Below are 19,413 nucleotides of genomic sequence, written 5' to 3' on the forward strand. Positions count from 1 at the left end.
TGACTGAGCCAGGTGTTATGGTCATGCCTGTGTGGGGGTTTCCTTTCCCATTCAGGAACCTCACTGCCAGCTCCCCGCCTGGGCACTGGGCCCTGGAGAGGGCTTGGGGGCTTGGAGAGCAGGCATTCTGAGTTAAAATAGATGTTGCTACTGGCTGAACAGTTGGAAGATATGGAGCTTATGACCTCAAAAGGAAGTGTATAGGGTGCGGGGGAGGGTAACACATTATGGAATCACTTAGGTTGGAGAACCATTTGAATGATGTTCCAAGGAGGGGCACGTAAGTGGTCATAATTACTTCGGGGTCTGCTGTCTGAACCGATTTCCAGTCTTTCCTACTTCCTTTTTCAGGCAGCAAGTTCCAGAAACTGGCTACTCACTGCATGAACTTGGCAGGCCCTTTTGCTTTTCTTATGCTTCACCTCTAAGGGCTTAAAAGGGAGTCTTCACGCTCTGTGATCAGAGGCCCTGCGTAGAGAGCACTGTCTCCTCCACGCGCACCCCAGTGCTATTAGAAGTGCAGGTTGCTGCCTCATCGTGGGTGCCCACGGCCACCTCATTTCCTTGTGCGTTTCACTTGCCTTTTTTGCTCTTTTGTGCAGCACGGTTATCTTTTTCATGAAGTGTGGCTTCCACAATTGTCTGCGACGTACATTTTATTTACCTCGTTCGTTCATTCCGCTTGTTTCTCGTCGGCTCATTCAGCTGGTTGTGATTGTGCGTTCAGGACTCTGAGGTGCCAGGTACTGGCCTAGGAGCTGGGGATGTGGTTGGGGACAGTGTCCAGAGGCTTCTTTGAACCTGAAGCAGGGCCTCACATTGGCACCTCTGGAAATAGTAAACACCCAGCTCCGGAGTGGATTAGATGGTAGCCACCCCTTTATAGGTGAAGCCTGAGCAGATGTCCCTGAGTGCATATCACTTGCATCTCCCAGAGTAAAGGCATCTGACGGCCTCACTTCAGAGGCTTCCTGCAGTCTGCCCATGTTTGATTGTCATTCTCCTCCTCTAGCCTGAGTACCCTGGAGATGTCACTTTTCCTTCTCAGAAAACACTAAGTAAGGTGTTCCCTGAGGAGGACGCCAAGCCCGCCATTGGTTCTCTTACCCAGGGAAGTGTCTGGCCCTCTCCTTTGTTCTCTGTCTTTAATCTACTTCCCGTCTTATGACAAAGAAATCTTTGGGAGTTTTTAAATTCAAGATAAGAATTATTTTAAAAGTCACAAGATAACAAATATCAAGCCCCCAAACCACACTGCCTGGAGGACGGGTGATTGGTGCACATCTGGGAGTGCCTGGGCCAGGCCCCAGTGTCCATGTTGGTGAAATAGGGAGCAGCGCCCCTCTGAAGGATTGTTGTTGGGACTGGCATGGGCCAGGTCAGTAGCAGTGCTCAGTACAGTGCTTACAGAAGGCAGGGAGGGACGGATTCCTCGCCTCCTTTTTCTTCCCCCTAGAGTGTGTATGTTATTTGAGAAAAAAGGATAATCAGTGGAACTTAACAACAGTATCAGGGTGATGTGATTCTCAAGTGTTTTTATCTCTATATTTTTTGTATCATTTTATTTATTTTTATTTTTTTGAGACAGAGTCTCACTCTGTCGCCCAGGCTAGAGTGCAGTGGCGCGATCTCGGCGCACTGCAACCTCTGCCTCCCTGGTTCAAGCGATTCTCCTGCCTCAGCCTCCTGAGTAGCTGGGACTACAGGTGCGTGCCACCATGCGTGGCTATTTTATTTATTTATTTATTTTTGTATTTTTTAGTAGAGACAGAGTTTTGACACGTTGCTCAGGCTGGTCTAGAACTCCTGAGCTCAAGTGATCCACCTGCCTTGGCCTCCCAAGTGCTAGGATTACAGGTGTGAGCCACTGCGTCATCCTATGCCATTTTAGAAGTATTTATTTTGACCATTTATTAATTTCATAATCAGAAAAGGTAAGCATTATTTTAAAATTATTACAGGTTTAGAAAAATGTAGTGCTGACCTCACCTTTTTCTTTTATCCACATGCTTATTCACTTCTCCAACAACTCAGATTTCTTAAGCCTAATTGTCTATTAGCGAAGTAGTCTGACTTCATCATACAGGCTCCCAGAGTTTCACGTGGAAGCATGAGTTGCCAGTCTGTTGATTTTCAGTGTCCCTTCTGGACTTTTTCAGTGTTCATTGCCATAGACAGTCCAGAATTATCAGTATTGTTCTCATTACCAATGCGTTACGGCTAAACTTGGTTGATTTTTTTAGATGGGGAGGAGGTGTATCTGACTTTTCCAATCTCCACAGAGGCTTTGCTATTTCTGTAATCTTAGTCTACACTAAATCAGCCTTCAGGGAAAGGCAGGGTTTTTAAGAGTAGGAGGGCCATAGATTTGGAACAGCAAGATCTATAAGAGAGAATGTGTATGTTCTTTCCATAGATGGAGAACTTGTCCATACTGGCTGGTACTCTTTAAATGGACAAATGTCAACATTTGAAGTGGATCAAAGGCAAAAGATAACTTTAGTGAGACTGGCAGGAAAGGCATTGGGTGTGCTGTTTTGAACATCTGTTGGATTTTTTTCTGCATTTCTCTCAGGAAGGATGGCTCTAGGTTAGGGGAGTGGACCCCAGTAGTTCTTGGAGAGAGGAACTACTTATCAAAGAGACAAGAATTCTTAATTCTCTTAAGTACAATTTTTATTTAAAAAATATGGAAAGATTTTTTTTTTTACTTCAGAAGCACAAATTTATTTATTTATTGAGATGGAGTCTTGCTCTGTCTTAATAAAAAGCTGGAGCACATTGGCGTGATCTTGGCTCACTGCAACCTCTGCCTTCCGGGTTCAAGTGATTCTCCTGCCTCAGCTTCCCGAGTAGCTGGGATTACAGGTGCATGCCACCATACCCTGCTAATTTTTGTATTTTCAGTAGAGACGGGGTTTCACCGTGCTGGCTAGGCTGGTCTTGAATTCCCGACCTCAGGCAATCCACCTGCCTCAGCCTCCCAAAGTGCCGGGATTACCAGCGTGAGCCACCGTGCCCAGCCGCACAAACCAACATCATATATTTGGAGGGGGCACCATGTTGAAATTCAGTAAGGGTAAGTAGAGAGAATTAGAAACCTGGCCATTTTTTAAGATCTGTATGAAATAGGATGGCAGCTTGAAAATTGATACATATGCTGGATCTTCAACAATAAGAAGACATGTTTTTAAATGGGAAGTGAGGTTTCTGAAATTAAAAGGGTGCTTATGTTGCACATAAAATTTTTTTATGTCCGTATTTGTTCCCATTTCAAATAGTTGACGCTTATCTTCAACAATTGTTTTCTCTTCCCAAAACATACTGTCTTGTTTTTTAATAGTACGTACTGTGATACACATTACAAATCCATACTGATAAAAGAAATGACACATTTCTTCTCAATAGGGTGGTGTTTCTTTATTATAATGAACTATATATAGTCTATATATATATATAGTCTATATATATATATATAGTCTATATATATATATATATAGTCTATATAGCTATAGACTGTATCATAAAAGAGACAAATTATTTGCTATTTAAAGTTTTCATTCCCAAAGAATCAGCTGTTCTATCTTAGCGGCAAAACTCTGATACAGTGTGTGGGAAAGCTAGTACCAGCTGAGCAGGCTGGCATCCATGCCCTTCGTGTAGGAATCTCTTAATTAGCAAGCTTCCTTAGGACCCTTAACAAAGAGTGTGTTCTCCCTACTTTTGATTTACATCTAATTTGGGGGGAACACATGCATAAAATCAAGTACTGCTTCAAAGAGTTGTATTCACTTCAACCGACTTTTCATATGTGGTTTATAATTTATTGTTTTGGATAAAATGATACTAATCCCAATGCAGGTAAATTTAGATAGATACCATCTCTCTGTCTTCTTTAGTTTAATGTGTATTTGTAAACAGTAAAAACAGTACAAAATAAGATCATGAGTTTAAAAACTATAAAATCACTATAAATAATTACTGATTGAAATGTGTAATAATATAGTGGATTCGATAATAAACTGGTGTAGTGGAAATTCTAGGACCCATGAAGAGGTACTTTAGCAATTTTAGATTTTACTTTGTATAAACAGCTGGAGTTCAAGTTCTGTTCCAGTCCAGCAGTACTGTAGACAGCACCTGATGTATGGCTGGCAGGTGCTGGGAGCTGGGCCTGTGGTTTGTCCCCCTGCTTTTTAGTCAGTGTGTCCTCCACAGAGTTGTGTACCTCTTGGTGACTTTGGAGCAGGAGTGTTGAGGAATAAACAAGTCTGCCTCTGATTGCTTGGCACAGGCCCTCTCTGTGCCTGCTCTGTAGAGGGTGAGGTCTGCGCCTCTTTGTCCACGGATGGTCAGTAAGAGAGGATGATCTTTACTGACACTAACGTCACTCACTGGGGGCCTATCGTATAGTCCCTGGTGTAGTTGGTGGGAAATGAATCAAACTACTGTGTTTTGTTGTTTTAATCTAATGGCTTGTCTTGATTCATTTTCTTAGCAAATTGCAGTTATAGTTAATGGGCCTGTGGAGTGAGTGGCACCTTCCAGGGTGGAAGGGGTTTCTGGAGTCAGCCGACCCAGGTTTCAGTCTGTCACATAATAGCTTTGTGACCTTGGGCAAGCAACTTAACTTTTCTGAGTTTCAATTTCCATATTTATAGGTTAGAATAATAGTTTCTAACTCACCTAGTTTTTATAAGGATTAAAATAATGTCAAGAATGTAAAATTCCTATTGATGAACTCTTAAAACCAAACAGAAGGTAGTGGTGGTGGAGAATTACCACTTCACGGCCTGGGAGCCCCAGACAGTGCAGGTTTGGATGACACACCATTTGTTTAAGAAATGACACTGGCCCTGCAGCATCCGTACCGCGCTTGAGCACCGGTGGGCTTAATCACGGCTCCTCGACGCGCTGGGATTAGTGAATGGGGCCTAGTCCTTCCAGCGTGGTCATTGCCCAAGATGTGCTCCCTGAGTGGACACGTGCCCCAGAGCACACAGAAAGCCTGAAGCAGATGGTGGCAGAACCACTCCAGGGCGTGCAGGGAGGTTGATGGTGAAGATACCAGTTTGCTTTTAGGAATTTTACTGTGAACTCTTTAGGATTTAGGGCCTATTACTTGAAGTGTTCTTTTAATCTAAGTTTTTCTTTATATGATATTTTCCCCCCTTCATCTGTGGATTTTAAAATTTTGTCTTGTTCCTTTATTATTAGAAAAGCAAATAAGTATTTAACGAATGAAAAAATAAATTTAGTTAAATGCAAGGAAGAGGGAAGAAAAGCAATATGAATTTTTCACCCAACTCGACAGTGTGATTTAGAAAATTTCCAAAGTATTATCTTTAAAAAGGACTTTTATAGATTATTTTCCATTATATTTTCATCATCATTTGAATCTTTTGAAACTGGCATTTAAAAATTCTGAGTTCTGGAGGGCACCTCAAAAGCTTTTCAACCCATTCACTGCCTGCAGGCAAGAAAACAGCTTAACCATGCCAAACCCATGATTTCCCTCTTTATTTTGTTTTTGTTTTTGTTTTTGTTTTTTGACACAGAGTTTCACTCTTGTTGCCCCGGCTGGACTGCAATGGTACGATCATGGCTCACTGCGACCTCGCCTCTTGGGTTCAAGGGATTCTCCTGCCTCAGCCTCCCGAGTAGCTGGGATTACAGGCATAAGCCACCATGTCCAGTTAATTTTTGTATTTTTAGTAGAGAACGGTTTTCACCATTTTGGCCAGGCTACTCTCGAACTCCTGACCTCAGATGATCTGCCCGCTTCGGCCTCCCAAAGTGCTGGGATCACAGGCGTGAGCCACCGCGCCCAGCCGATTTCCCTCCCATTCTTAAAAGCTTTCTACTGCGGTGTGTTATATAGTTAAACAGGAACCATCGATATCATTTCAAAATAAGGGGAAATGTTCCCTGTGGACATTTAACTGAAGAAAAGAAATGACAGTGTAAGATTGCATTGAGATCTTAAGGATTGCTTTTGCCAAATGGTAGATAATTTGCTAGCGGTTTTAGGCAGTTGTTTCACACATCTTAACACATGGTTAATGATTGTGTGACTGAGATAACTGGATCAGCCCTATTTCCAAAATAAGCTAAGTGTATTTAAGTAAACCTTGCTACTATTGAGCATTTTGTAGTTGTTTCATTTACTGCCTAGTTTTTTTTTCACTTGTAACTGATCACATGAATCATTGAGGTTCATGCCGTTCTATCACAGTACTAGTAGTAAGAGGTCTTTATTTTAAGGATCTTTTGTTGACTTTTTCATTACATTTCTATAGCCAGATCAAGTCAAATTCACGTTCTGAAGTATATCCAAGAAAATTAAGAGCTGGTGATGAAAAAATAGGAAAACAATCCAAATCCTAGCAGTTATCAAAAGCAAGTTTATAATACAGGCAAGTGCATTCACTCCTTTCTATATATTTTCAGGGAGCAACATTTAAGAGAGAGTAAACATTCACTCCTTTCTGTATCTTTTCAGGGAGCAACATTTAAGAGAGAGTAAGAGTATTTGTATCTAAATTGGATTGGAATAATTTTTTTCCTGTCCCTTTACTTTCCTGTAGCTTGCTGATGACCGTATGGCACTGGTGTCAGGCATCAGCTTAGATCCAGAAGCAGCGATTGGTGTGACAAAACGGTCACCTCCTAAGTGGGTGGATGGAGTGGATGAAGTAAGTTGCATGTTAGTTTCATACCATCTTGTTTTTTTAAGTAATTATGACAACGTATTTTAAGATATCTGTCATATAAACGAATTTGGCTACACTTGAATGTATATTTCTAGAAATACTTTAGGTTAAGTTGTCTATGTGTGTGTTAATGATTTTAGCTGTGGTTTTAACATTGGTAGTAACTACCTGAATTATAGGAAGAAATTGAAACCCCATGCAACAAGGAAGAATGTGATTTTCTGGTAATTTGAATTAGAAGCTGCTCACACATCAGCAAGCCAACAAGTTTGCTGAAGACCGAATTCTGTATGCTGAGTGTAGCTGATGGAGGCAGACCATAGCCTGCCTGGCATCAGCGGAGTTCTGACTTCATTTGCTTAGATTCAGTATGATGTTGGCCGGATTAAGCAGAAGATGAAAGAATTGGCCAGCCTTCATGACAAGCATTTAAACAGACCCACCCTGGATGACAGCAGCGAAGAGGAACATGCCATTGAGATAACTACCCAAGAGATCACTCAGGTGAGGAGTGCAAGTGAGTCCTGGGGAAACCAGCGAGCCTTCTCATGGCAATCTCAGAAACTAGAGTGTTACTCACAGTCAGTCTCCTGGAGTTCATTGCCAACCTGAAGTTCTCAGAGGGACCTCAAGAGGCCCTGAAGTCCTCCAGCTGTCAGCGTAGGTACCTGTGAGGCCTTGGAGGTGTGGGGACTGTTTTTCCATTGTTGGCAGATACTGCTGTGAACTTACTAAGTAAATATGAAATTTCAAACATTATCGAGTTCAATCATTTGATTTTAAAATATATAACTAATATCGTATACTAGTGTTAAGGAATTTTAATGCTAAAATATAGTTCTCATAATTGAAAAAACAACTTAGTATCCTAGAAAAAAATTTTTATAAAATATTAAATTTGATTAATTTTAAAATAATAGGACTAGTGTTTAAACTTCAGTGTTTACATTTTTAACTTAAGTCTCCTGGGTGCTAATTATCAGAGGAGTATGGTGCTTTGAGAAAAGCCCTGGGGTGTTGGAATGTTTGAACCCTGGCTCTTAGCAGTTTAACAGTTACACGATTCTCATTTAATCTCTCTGACTCTAGTGTTCTCATCTGTAAAATGGGACTAATAGTAATAGTACCATCCTCATAGGATGATTGTTAGGGATTAAATCAGAGGAATGCAATAATAATATGATATATGATAATACACGTTGAACATTCCTAATCTGAAATCTAAAATGCTCCAAAATTTGAAACTTTTTTTTGAGTGCCAATATGACACTCAAAGGAATGCTCATTGGAGCATTTTGGATTTCAAATTTTCAGATTGGGGTACTCAACAACTAGTAGGTATTCTGCAAATATTCCAAAATCTCCCAAAATTTGAAATCCTAAACATTGCCAATCCCAAGCATTTCGGATGAGGGATACTCAGCCTGTCTAATGTGATGATATGTGAGCAGCTGGGCACACAGCAGGCCCTACACAGCAGGAGCTGAAATCTAGTGAAATCTTTCTGTGTATATAAATTAAGCCGCAGATTCCTTTTATCTGTTCACCTTTCTCTAAACCAGACCGAGTGAACAGAGCCTCTCACTTCTCACTCTGGCTTGTGATGTGGCAGTGTTAGCAGAGGGGCTTCTCTCCCAGGCTTGCCCTGAGCCTCGGGCTTGTTCTCTTAGCTCTTCCACAGGTGCCAGCGTGCCGTGCAGGCCCTGCCGAGCCGGGCCCGGGCCTGCTCCGAGCAGGAGGGGCGGCTGCTTGGGAACGTGGTGGCCTCGCTGGCGCAGGCCCTGCAGGAACTCTCCACCAGCTTCCGGCACGCACAGTCGGGCTACCTCAAACGTGAGTGCTGCCCGGGCCTAGTGAAGGGATTTTGAGTAAGAAAAGCACTTTATGTTTTCTTTTTTGCGACTATTTTTTCATTGAGTCCAGTACCTTTCATTGTTAGCTTTTGAACACGTTCATACCTTGTACAATAAAGGGAAGCCTCCTCCCCATGTGAAACCCTGGCTTGGAATGAAGGCACAGCGTGGGGTACCGACCAAGGCTGGGGGAGGGCACAAGATAGTTCAGCATCTCAGCAAACAAAATTTGTTTTGCGTCAAGCTGCAAGAATTTGAAAATCAACCAAGCACATTTTAAAAACCTGTTGTTTTCTAGATGTTGGGGTTTGGGAGAGCTGCTTTTCAATAGGTAAAAAGCAGTTGTTATTACGAAAAGCCACATATTTGCATAACAACCAAAGTGTTAGAGAGCACCTGAGAAACCCTCCCCAGGGTCCTTGAAACACTTCCTCTGCTGGCACCACGGGTTTCACCCAACAGACCTTTTCTTCCCAAATAGTGCAAAGCCAGATTTCAGCTCTCTTCTCATTCTAATCACCCTGTAAACTGGGTTTTTAAAAATTGCCATTGCAATCAATAAAGTCCCCACATACTCCAAAAAAACTTTAGTTCTCCCTCCCTCTGACAACTGGCATATTTGTATTTTAATTTTATTATTTCCAAAATTTGATTAGGGCCATATGGAATTCTTACTAGAGATGCTTCTAGAGAGAAATACTGATTTTTAAAAATGTTTTGTAACAGCAGTTAGATTAAATATTTCTGCTTCACTTAGAGATTCTCAGATGGTTGTGTCATTTTTATCTTGGCATCAAGTGAATTGTGCACATTTACACTGTGACTTTGTCTTGAATAATCCCAAATGCCTGCATATTGTTGTATGTTTGTAATCCTTTACTCTCCCTCCACCCATTGGAGATAGGCTTCTTTAAAGCGGCTAAGAATATCTCAGTTTTGACTGTTGGAGTTTACTCTAGAATTCCCCCTTTTAATGGTAGAACAATACTCAGGATGGTTTACATATTCAAGTAAAATGAATTCCTATCTGTGATAGGCATGAAGAATCGAGAGGAAAGATCCCAGCATTTTTTCGACACATCAGTACCACTGATGGATGATGGAGACGATAATACTCTTTACCATCGGGTGCGTGAAGGGGCTGCAAAGCTGATTGCTGTGTCTGTGCACCCCATTCTGCTTCTTTCACCTCCTAGACCTCGAACTTCTGTGCAGTGTCAGTGGATTGGTACAGTTGACTTGTATATTCATCAGGTTGTTTTGCAGCAGGTGGAAGAACAGCCATACTGTTTCTTCCTTTCCAGAGGCCACAGGGAGACCTTGTAATCTGCTTTCCAGAGCCTTTGGGAAAGTGGTCAACACCCTGCCTTCTTAGGAAGAGCCCAGAGAAACAGAGGGCTACCCCGGGGGTTTTGTTTATCTGCCCTTGCAGAGTTGGCAGACGTGGGCTTCTGTCTTCCCTGCTATGGCCTCAGAGCTTTAGATCCTGCTGGTTTAGGGAATTTGAATCTTTCCTGTTAGGGAAAAATAAGTGCTTACTGTGCTTTGTAGAAATATTTTCAGAATTCATTTTCTTTAAATTATTTTCATTGTCTTTAAATTATATCTAAACAAGTACACCATAGCGTTCCTGAGAGGGAAAACATTCTATCCAACACATTGTGCACTGTCTTGCTAGGGTTTTACAGAGGACCAGTTAGTTCTGGTGGAGCAGAACACACTGATGGTGGAAGAGCGGGAGCGAGAGATTCGCCAGATTGTACAGTCCATTTCTGACCTGAATGAAATATTCAGGGACTTAGGAGCGATGATTGTAGAACAGGTACGTGAGCTGGCCTTCCTCGTGAATAGGTTTTTCTGCCATACTATCTGTTCCTTCTTTTTCCTGTACTCCTTTCAGGGAAAAAAATTGGAGCCAGTTCTCCCAACATGTGTGTGCACCTGTCCTTTTTTTTTTTTTTTTTTTGTGTGTGTGTGTGTGTATACACACATATACATATGTTTATGAATATATACATAGCAATCCTAATCAGAAAATACGAAGTTCAAAATGCTCCAGAATTCAAAACTTTTTGAGTGTTGACATGATGCCACAAATGGAAAATTCCTACACAAGACCTCATGTGACAGGTTACAGTCAAAACTTTGTTTTATGCACAAAACTAGTAAAAATATTGTGGCCGGGCATGGTGGCTCACATCTGTAATCCCAGCACTTTGGGGGGCTGAGGCATGTGGATCACCTGAGGTCAGCAGTTCAAGACCAGCCCGGTCAACATGGTGAAACCCCCGTCTCTGCTAAAAATACAAAAAAATTAGCTGGGCGTGGTGGCAGGTGCCTGTAACAGCTACTCGGGAGGCTGAGGCAGGAGAATCGCTTGAACCCGGGAGGTGGAGGTGGCAGTGAGCCGAGATTGCACCATTGCACTCCAGCCTGGGCAACAAGAGTGAAACTCTGTCTCAAAAAATATATATATATATATAGTATAAAATTACTTTCAAGCCATGTGTATGAAACATTGATGGTATATGAAACATAAAGGTATATGAAACATTAATGAATTTTGTGTTTAGACTTGGGTCCCATCCAGAATATCTCATGTGTATGCAAATATTCCAAAATCTAAAAAAAAAATCCCAAATCCAAAACACTTCTGGTCTCAAGCTTTTCAGATAAGGGATACTCAGCCTGTATATGTGTGTATTTATAAATTATATACATAGGCTACTGTCATTCCCTATAAGAATATTAATAAATCTTTTTTTGATAAAAAGTAAATAGAAGTTCTAATATTCTTTTCCCATGCCTCGAGGGTACTCATGTGACCACCCTACTCTAGAGACCTAGTTGACTGTGACCACGCTCAGCAATGATTCTGACGCTGTAGAAGATTTCCCTTCTAATTTTGGCAGGTTTATTGTGTAATGGCAATTGGAACCACTAGCGTTCAAGTGGAATTAAATTGTTGTTCACCGTTAAAATCTGATTAGGGCATTTTATTATCTTGCCAGCAGGGATTTGGGTCCTGATCCCCCTGAAACCAACTGCAGAATGGAGTGTTCAGGCTCTGGAAGATCCAGTTACATTAATTACTCCAGCGGTTCCCAGTGAACTGCTATCTCTTCTAATCCAGCATGTTTCCAATAAAAGCTCTGTTCTTCCTCATAGCCCAGTGTCCTCTTCTTCCAATTTGTATTAAGAGATTAAACAATTAAACATCTTCCCCTTGAGTCCAAATTTTTAATTTTAGGTGGTAGACTGGAGTTTACCATTTCCTGCTCTGACCCATAGAGATGTGGACCCACGTTTATAGACACGATAGTCAGTTTGCAGGTCTACTCATAACAGGGTCGAGCTTACCTGGTGTTCTCTGCTTACTTGAATCCAAGTATGTAGGCAGCAAATGGGCACAGAGCTTCTGTGCTGTTCAGAGCCTCTGTCCACTGAACCACATATTTCTTAAGGCCCCAGTAAGTCTGAATATGGCATATTCTATGGCAGCTGAAACCAGTAAGGAAACCTCAGTCTGTCAGTACTTCTTTCTCGTGAGCTAAACGTGATGGCACTAACCAGCATTCTGCCATCGAGCTCCTGACACTGCTTGAGGGTGAACTCCAGAGCCCTCCGTGTGTACCTGCAGCACACAGGGAAGGAAAACATCATCTTATGGATGATGATGTCTGTAATTTGCATATCTCATTTTTGACGTTCAGTTTTCCTAGTTGCCATTGTTGATCGTCTGCAACTGTCATTTATTACCTAGGGTACAGTCCTTGACAGAATTGACTATAACGTTGAACAGTCCTGTATCAAAACTGAAGATGGTTTGAAACAGCTTCACAAGGTAATATGTCTTTCAAGACTTGGGAATTTTAGGAACTATTTTCACATAATCAAGAATTGGTAAGAGGGTTCTTTTCCACCATAACGATCTTCAGCATTCTTGTTTGTGTTGTCCACTCTCAATACAGTAGTGTAAAAAGGGAGTCATCATTTCATTTAAAGCCAATTGTGGGGGCTGTTGCCGTTTTATTGCAGTTAATGATTCCAGGTGTATCTCACACTTAAATCCAAAATTGCTAAGAACTCCTTTTTGTGACAGTAAATTCTAAAGAGATTGGAGTTCTTCCTTTTAGAAAATATTTCATTCTTTTCTGATGCTGCTTGTTTTAGGAAATCAATTGGGCATTTGCTAAAATATGTGTTGAAAATCTGTCTGCGTGTTGCCGCTGACTTGGTCCTCTCTTGTGATACATTCCTGATGAATTGCTGATGGAGAATCATTCTGGAGAAGATAAAAATCTAATTTTCTCTTTAATTACCACAGCATATCTGTATTACCTTGAGAAAAGAGAAGTTTGTTGAAGTGAGAGTAGTAATTCTTTTATTCTGTGCTAATAAGGTAGCTGTTTCAGGGATGTTTTTATGATATTCTTTCTTTTTAAAAAAAATAGATGGAAAGCATCTTAGGAATCTTATCAGTTATGAGAAACATGCATAAACGGCTGAGACTCTCATATATAATTGGTTACATATTTTCTTTAAAAGGAATATAACAATACTTCACAAATTAAATAATATCCATTTCCTTGTATCTTTGAGACCCAGTGGAGTTTCTAGCCATATAATGAGTGTTTTGCCAATTGATTATTGGACTACTCTACCATTTTTCTAAAATCAGTCACTTCCTATTACCAGAGATCGCCCCATTTAATAGCAGTATTGGGTTTACAAAAAGTCAGCCCTTGCACCAGCCTAACCAGAAGCCCTGAGCTGTCTTTTCAGGGGCCTTGTTGCCACGTGTGGGTGGATATGAGACTCCAGCCTGTGGTGGGGAAGAGAAGTCTGACCTCGTCTATGCAGGGTTTTTTTAGGTATTTAGATTAATTTGGTTGCCAAGCCCTGTCTATTAAAAGTGAAAACTAACTTAAGTTTCTCACTCTGTAATACCCAGGTTTTGATGTGCTGCTGAATTATGCATTGGTTTTGAAGTTTCTTAAATAAAAACTAGTGAAATATGTTTTGTAATATAACACAGATAAAAGGAAAAGCTTTCTCTGCGGGAGTGAGCAAATCTAGTGGGAACTAAAAATTTTGTTTTAGGTTCTACTTTATAAATCATTTTGAGAGGTTTTACAGTATATTATTTAGTATTGGCTTCCCTGGTGTTCTGGGTTACTTATTAGAAAAGTCAGCGTGCTCCATCTTCCCTCCAGCCACAAGGCTGTAGGCAGCACGTGCGGCTGGCCGCGTGCTCGGCAGTCGGCTAGTCTAAGGGTGATTGAGCGTCGGGAGCTGCTCCCCATGACCGGACTCTCGGTGCTGTCCCCTGCCTGATGTTTCCTCCTGGTGGATGAGGGGCTACTCCAGCTGGGCGGGCAGGCTCACTTAGGAAACAAGCCCACCGCGGAGGATGGAGCAGGAGAGATTGCCATTCTCGCCAGGGCTACCTTCCCGCTGTCTCCTCCTCCCTCCTGTGCCATAGCAAGGTCTGGAAGAGGCAGCGCATGGTCTCCCTGGACGTGCCTCCCGGCGCCCTCTGAACTCTGCTGTCCTCTGGCTCTCTTTTCTCAGTGCTGTGTGTCTTTCGCCAGCCAGGTGGGGCCCTTTGGCATTTCTCGACCAGGCATGATGGAGTTCCCGCTCCTGCCGAGCTTCCAGGATGCGGTGTTCAGGTGAAGAGATGTGCAGGGTGCGGCCTCGTCCGCAGATTGAGCTTGGAGGGCTCCTTTGCTGTATCATTAGAGGCACTGGGAGGACGCGCCTCAGAGGGATCTTTCTGCATATGACATCCATGGGGCACACGTGTCTGTTTTTATTTCAAAGGATGAGTTCTTGTTTCCAAATTTAGGGGAGGTCAAAATGGGGCCTCTTTGGGGCGTCTGTTGCCTACCTGCCAGGTACGGTTCTCCAGCCCGTTGTTTCCTTCCGCGGTGAAGGAACTGTGCATTCGCTCCAGGAACACGGACCGGGAACAGGCGGCCCGTGCTGCAGGGGCGCTTGCCACGGCCTGTAGGAGGAGAAGCAGGGAGAAGTAGGCCCAGCTGCACCCGGAAGCATGAGCTTTCACTTCCCTGTCGGCCTTTGTCTTAGTAGTAGGTTTCCAACAAGTCCATTTCCACGTCCAGGGTAAATAAGCAGCACCGGGATCATGGGGCTCTTCCACTCATGGTGATTGAATTCCCTGGGATTGATGGAGGGATTACAGTCATGTAGCCTGTAGCAGAGACCCCAGTCACTGTGCAGAGAGATCTGGAAGCCTCATTCTGGAAACGAGTGGGACCTGATTTGGGATTTTGGGGAAAATGACGGCCTTTTTTCCCTCCTCTTTTTGTAGGCCGAACAGTATCAAAAGAAGAATCGGAAGATGCTTGTGATTTTAATATTATTTGTCATCATCATTGTGCTCATTGTTGTCCTCGTTGGCGTGAAGTCTCGATAAGTGGCATTGGGTTTTCGTGTGTGCCGCACGTGTGGATCTCCCGAGTGTGAGGGGCTTGGCCTGCGCCCCGCCAGCTGCCCGCAGAGGTGCAGCCTCGAGGAATCTGAGGGTGTCGGGGCAGCGAACCTTTCCATCCACGGACTCCTCCTCCCCTAGTCCTGCTCAAGCGGTCCGGGGAATGGGTTTTTGTTTTTCCTTCATTGTTGAGAATTTAAGGACCTTTGATACTGCTGCACAATAGAGATTGAGTTCTGGGATCAGTTATAATATATATTTTTTTTAGAAAGAGAAAATGAGCTGAGAGTTTACAGGCACTGCAGAAGCTGTTCAGTATTATATGTGTATATGCTATTTTTTTAGCAGCCATGTCTGAGCAGAATGTTAAAATAATTTTTGGAAAAATTTTCTTTAAACCATCTGGTTTTTAAGAAATTTGGTACCAAAAATTGATGAGTAGAGGCAAAAATGCCCCTTCATCTTTCTCTATATATTTTCCAGTTGAAAACAAACTAAGAAGTCCTTTAAGAATTTATAATCCGTTCCCCATTAACTTAATTTAGCTTTTCCATCACTGTTAATGATCAGAGTAACAAAGTGTGAAAAATAAGAAACCATCATTGATGTTAATTAACACATTTAGATGGGACAGTTAAAACAGCTTCATAAGTTTAAATTAATTGTAAATGGAATATTCCTCATTTAAAATTTTTGCACTGCATTTTCTACTGTAAACCAAAAGAGGTTATTAAGCAAAACCACCTAAATTTAAGTTGGTGATTTAAATGAATCTCACATTAAAAGAAAGCTTGACAGTGTTCTGAAAGCCACCAGACTCAGCCAGTGTGTCCCCATGGGTGTCCCCAGCCATCCTTGCTCAATCCATTACTTTATATACTAACTACATAATGACCTGTTCAAACCAGACTCTATTTAATGAACTGTGAATTTACACAGAGGCCATTTTAAATGGGTCACCCCATTTAGGATTAGTGGATCTCAAATTATTAACCAAACATCACTCCATTTCAAAGTAAAATATTCCACCAGTGATTTGATTTATTGGCTCTTCCATTGCCACTGAGCAATGCCCAGGAAGCAGGCACATTGCCAAGGACTGGAGGCATCTTGACTAGGAAGCTCCTCGTTTGTGTTAGCGTGGGTCAGATCGCCAAAGTAGGACTTCATCGTTTACCTACCTATCATCAATATGGTGCTTGAATATATTCCTATAACTATAGAATAGTGTGGAAAGTGATGGTAACTTTGAAGTTGTTCATGTTTTATTGGCTTTGTTTTAATTGACACCAGTAGAGTTTTAATGGTCTTTGTGTAAATTTTAATGGCTTTTCCATTGTTTTTGCTTCTCTTAAAAAGTTTAAGAAGAATATGACCTCATTAAATGTACTATGTTTTATTTGGACCGGTCACATAAAATGTCTCTCTAGAATTGACTTTGAAGTTGTTTACAGAAATTTAAACTCAATTCCAGATATTGAAGTTGTCCAAACAGCTCATGGGCTTAACGTCCAAACCCCTGCCCAGCCTTCCCTTTCCAAGTTGGTGCCACCTCCAGGTAGCCATTGGTGGTTTTCTTCTTACTGATGTAGCTGTGGAATGATAAGGTCCTAGAGGGGCCCTGGCGTTTCAGGAAGCAGACCTGTTATTCCCTGACCACCATTGTTTAGGAAAGAGGGCCGGAGAATAAGAAGCCGGCACCTCATCCGTCAGCCCTGCAATGTGAGACTTCCATAGCTGTTGAGAGTCACTGCAGGTGTTCTTTCATCCCGGCTGACTTTAACCCATGGTTGAGACGTTCCAAGTTAGATCTGCTGCTCTTAGGAGTGGGGCTGTCCAAATTAGGGAACTTGCCTCAAAAACAGTCCACAGTGGCAATACCAGATTTCTGTTCAAGCTTTTTAAAGTGCTGAGTCTTACAAACCCCTGAAGGAAAGTGACCCTTTAAGAGAGGATCATCATTTATTTATATTTATTTTCACCAAATAGGGTGATGAGGGTTGGTTTTTTGTTCCCTCAACCCATTTGGGTAAAATAACGGATCTGATTAGAAACTGTTTTAAGGAGGGGCTGGGCTCGGTGGCTCAGGCCTGTAATCCCAGACTTTGAGAGGCCAAGGTGGTCACGAAGTCAGGAGTTTGAGACCAGCCTAGCCAACATGGTGAAACCCCGTCTCTACAAAAAATACAAAAATTAGCCGGGTGGGACACGCCTGTAATCCCAGCTACTCAGGAGGCTGAGGCAGGAGAATCGCTTGAACCTGGGAGGCAGAGGTTGCGGTGAGCCGAGATCATGCCACTGCACTCCAGCCTGGGTGACAGAGCGAGACTCCGTCTCAAAAAAAAAAAAAAAAAAAAAAAAATTGTTTTAGCGCTGGGTTTCCCAAGGTGGGAGAGAGACAGACCCAGCCTGGAGCTGTCCCCGGGCCTGTGTGCTGATTTCTTGGGGTCCTCAAGCCACTATATTTTTCTGTTGAGCCTGTACTTGGGGAGAGATCAGTAGCATTTGAGGAAGTAAGAGAAAAGAATCACGGTACCTCAGGGTTTCTTTCCCTTTACTCGCTGGCAGCCATTGTCTGTGGGCACCTCATGCTTTTCCGCACTCTGTTGGGCCATGGAGGTAACGATCACCCAGGCCAGTCTCCTCTGCCTGGGATGCGTCCTCTGAGAGGAGGCCTAGCAGGGCAGGCTCCCTCTGGGCATCCCTGGATACAGCCTCTGGACACATGCCTCCTTTAAAGTGTCCGGGGTGGCTCAGGTTGAGTGCAGGTAGAAGGAGAAACAGACATGTTTACCATGCGTTTTCCAAAGCTCCTGATCTTTCCCAAGATTGTAACTGAAAACTGCTGTCTCTTGTTTTGTTCGTTTCGGGGGTGGTGGTGCTGGCTGGGCCATGCTTGTGAAGTGATGTGTGTCTCTGATTTAACGGATTCACTGTTTTCTCTGCTAATTGAGAGAGCGTTATTTACATTATTTATTTGTTTTGACACAAGTGCTTTCAGTGTTTTATCCTAGCTAATGGCTTCTTAAAGGTAATAAAACCCTTCCAATGTAATTGGTCAGATAAAACTTTTTTTCATGTATGCTTAAATAAAGCAATTAGTGAAGCGCTTCTATCCAAAATGACTTTTTTGTCCTTTTTTAAAACCAATTTACTGTTACTGGAAACTTTTTGTACAATAAAGCAATCATGCAGATTAAAGAACATCCTGCAATCCTAGTATTAATTTTAACAATGGGTTCATGTTTTCTTCCAGTGCATTTGTGTTAGGGGAAGGCTTGGCCAATTTTGTGATCCTCTGGGCCCCTGAATCTTTGTTTTGTGCCTGAGGGCTTTGCCTCAGTGTCTGAAAGTAGATCTATCTAATGGATGCTTTCAAAGGGACAATCCATTTGCTATCTGATATACAAAAAGAATAGCTGCCTAAAAGGCAGATAATTATTTTTCTTATGAAAATATATGCTTTATATACATACCAAGAAACATTTGGAAATCTCCAAATAAAACTGTGATGTGCCTTGTTGAGAAGCAATTCTTACACACAGGCTCTAGGAGACTTGACTTTCTAAATGACTTTGTTTCCTACTCTGTTACACCAAAAACTTCAGAGACAAGTGTCTGCCAGTTTAACTCAAAGCCAAGACTGTGTTTCCCCTTGATTGTGCGTGTCCTGGGGTCCTCCAAGGAGGACCTTTGTCCTGAAACTTGACTTTGATGCATTTGTTTTGCTGGTGGGAGATGTGGACCTGAGTGATGGTAGGGGTGTGTGGTTTCATCACCAGAACCTATACAAACAAAAAATAGTAGCTGTCATGCCAAGTCTCTTTGGCGCACTTGGCGTTTGGTCCTGAGGTGCTGCGGCGACTCAACAGCAGTACCCTTCAGAGCCTGTCGACAAACCACACAAAAGAAACAACCTCCTCCTCTTGCACTCTCACCTTGTTTTTTGTTTAGAAATTACATTTCCCCAACTCGCATGTTGGCCACTGGCTCTGTCTAAGAATCAAATCCACTCTCAAGGGAGAGATGTTTGCCATAGGGTTCAAGAATATTCTGACCGGCAATGATATTTAATAACATTGAAGAAATCCTCCATCCCGAAGGGGACCACATAAAGGTGGCAACACCTCTTTGGTGATCTCTTGGGTTATGTTCTCAGCTGAGGCTTTGGTGGCCCGGTCTTGAACCCGCACTACAAGAGTATGCAGACGCAGTCTGAAGAAGCATTGCTGTCAGTGGAGAGCTGCAGGATGCCACCAATGACTTGGAGGCATGACTTGCCAAGAGGCCTGGAAGTGGGGGGCCACTGGGGTGTCCCTTTGAATGCTCACTTTGACAGCAGGTAAACAGGCTGGATATAGATTTCCTCTGTGAAATTTAGCAACCATCC

At 42.5% G+C, this 19,413-nt stretch overlaps 1 protein-coding gene across 8 annotated transcripts in view; it reads left to right on the forward strand.

The window, feature by feature from the left end:
* Positions 1-18,227, forward strand: part of STX16 (syntaxin 16) — a 28,012-nt gene extending 9,785 nt beyond the window's left edge. For 4 of the 8 annotated variants that reach the window (XM_054466835.2, XM_063659067.1, XM_054466834.2 and 1 more), the window contains 7 exons: positions 6,588-6,695; positions 7,077-7,217; positions 8,384-8,546; positions 9,603-9,694; positions 10,245-10,388; positions 12,330-12,410; positions 14,904-18,227. In XM_054466835.2, the coding sequence (XP_054322810.1) occupies positions 6,588-6,695; positions 7,077-7,217; positions 8,384-8,546; positions 9,603-9,694; positions 10,245-10,388; positions 12,330-12,410; positions 14,904-15,008 (834 nt within the window). In that variant the 3' untranslated portion in view covers positions 15,009-18,227. Of the gene's footprint in view, positions 1-2,907; positions 3,080-6,299; positions 6,417-6,587; positions 6,696-7,076; positions 7,218-8,383; positions 8,547-9,602; positions 9,695-10,244; positions 10,389-12,329; positions 12,411-14,903 lie in introns of those variants that run through there. The other 4 variants (XM_054466837.2, XM_063659069.1, XM_054466836.2 and 1 more) reach the window with 3 other exon arrangements.
* Positions 18,228-19,413: the final 1,186 nt, after the last annotated feature.

Source organism: Pongo pygmaeus, chromosome 21, assembly GCF_028885625.2.
Source record: "Pongo pygmaeus isolate AG05252 chromosome 21, NHGRI_mPonPyg2-v2.0_pri, whole genome shotgun sequence".
In the NCBI taxonomy this organism is placed as follows: Eukaryota; Metazoa; Chordata; class Mammalia; order Primates; family Hominidae; genus Pongo; species Pongo pygmaeus.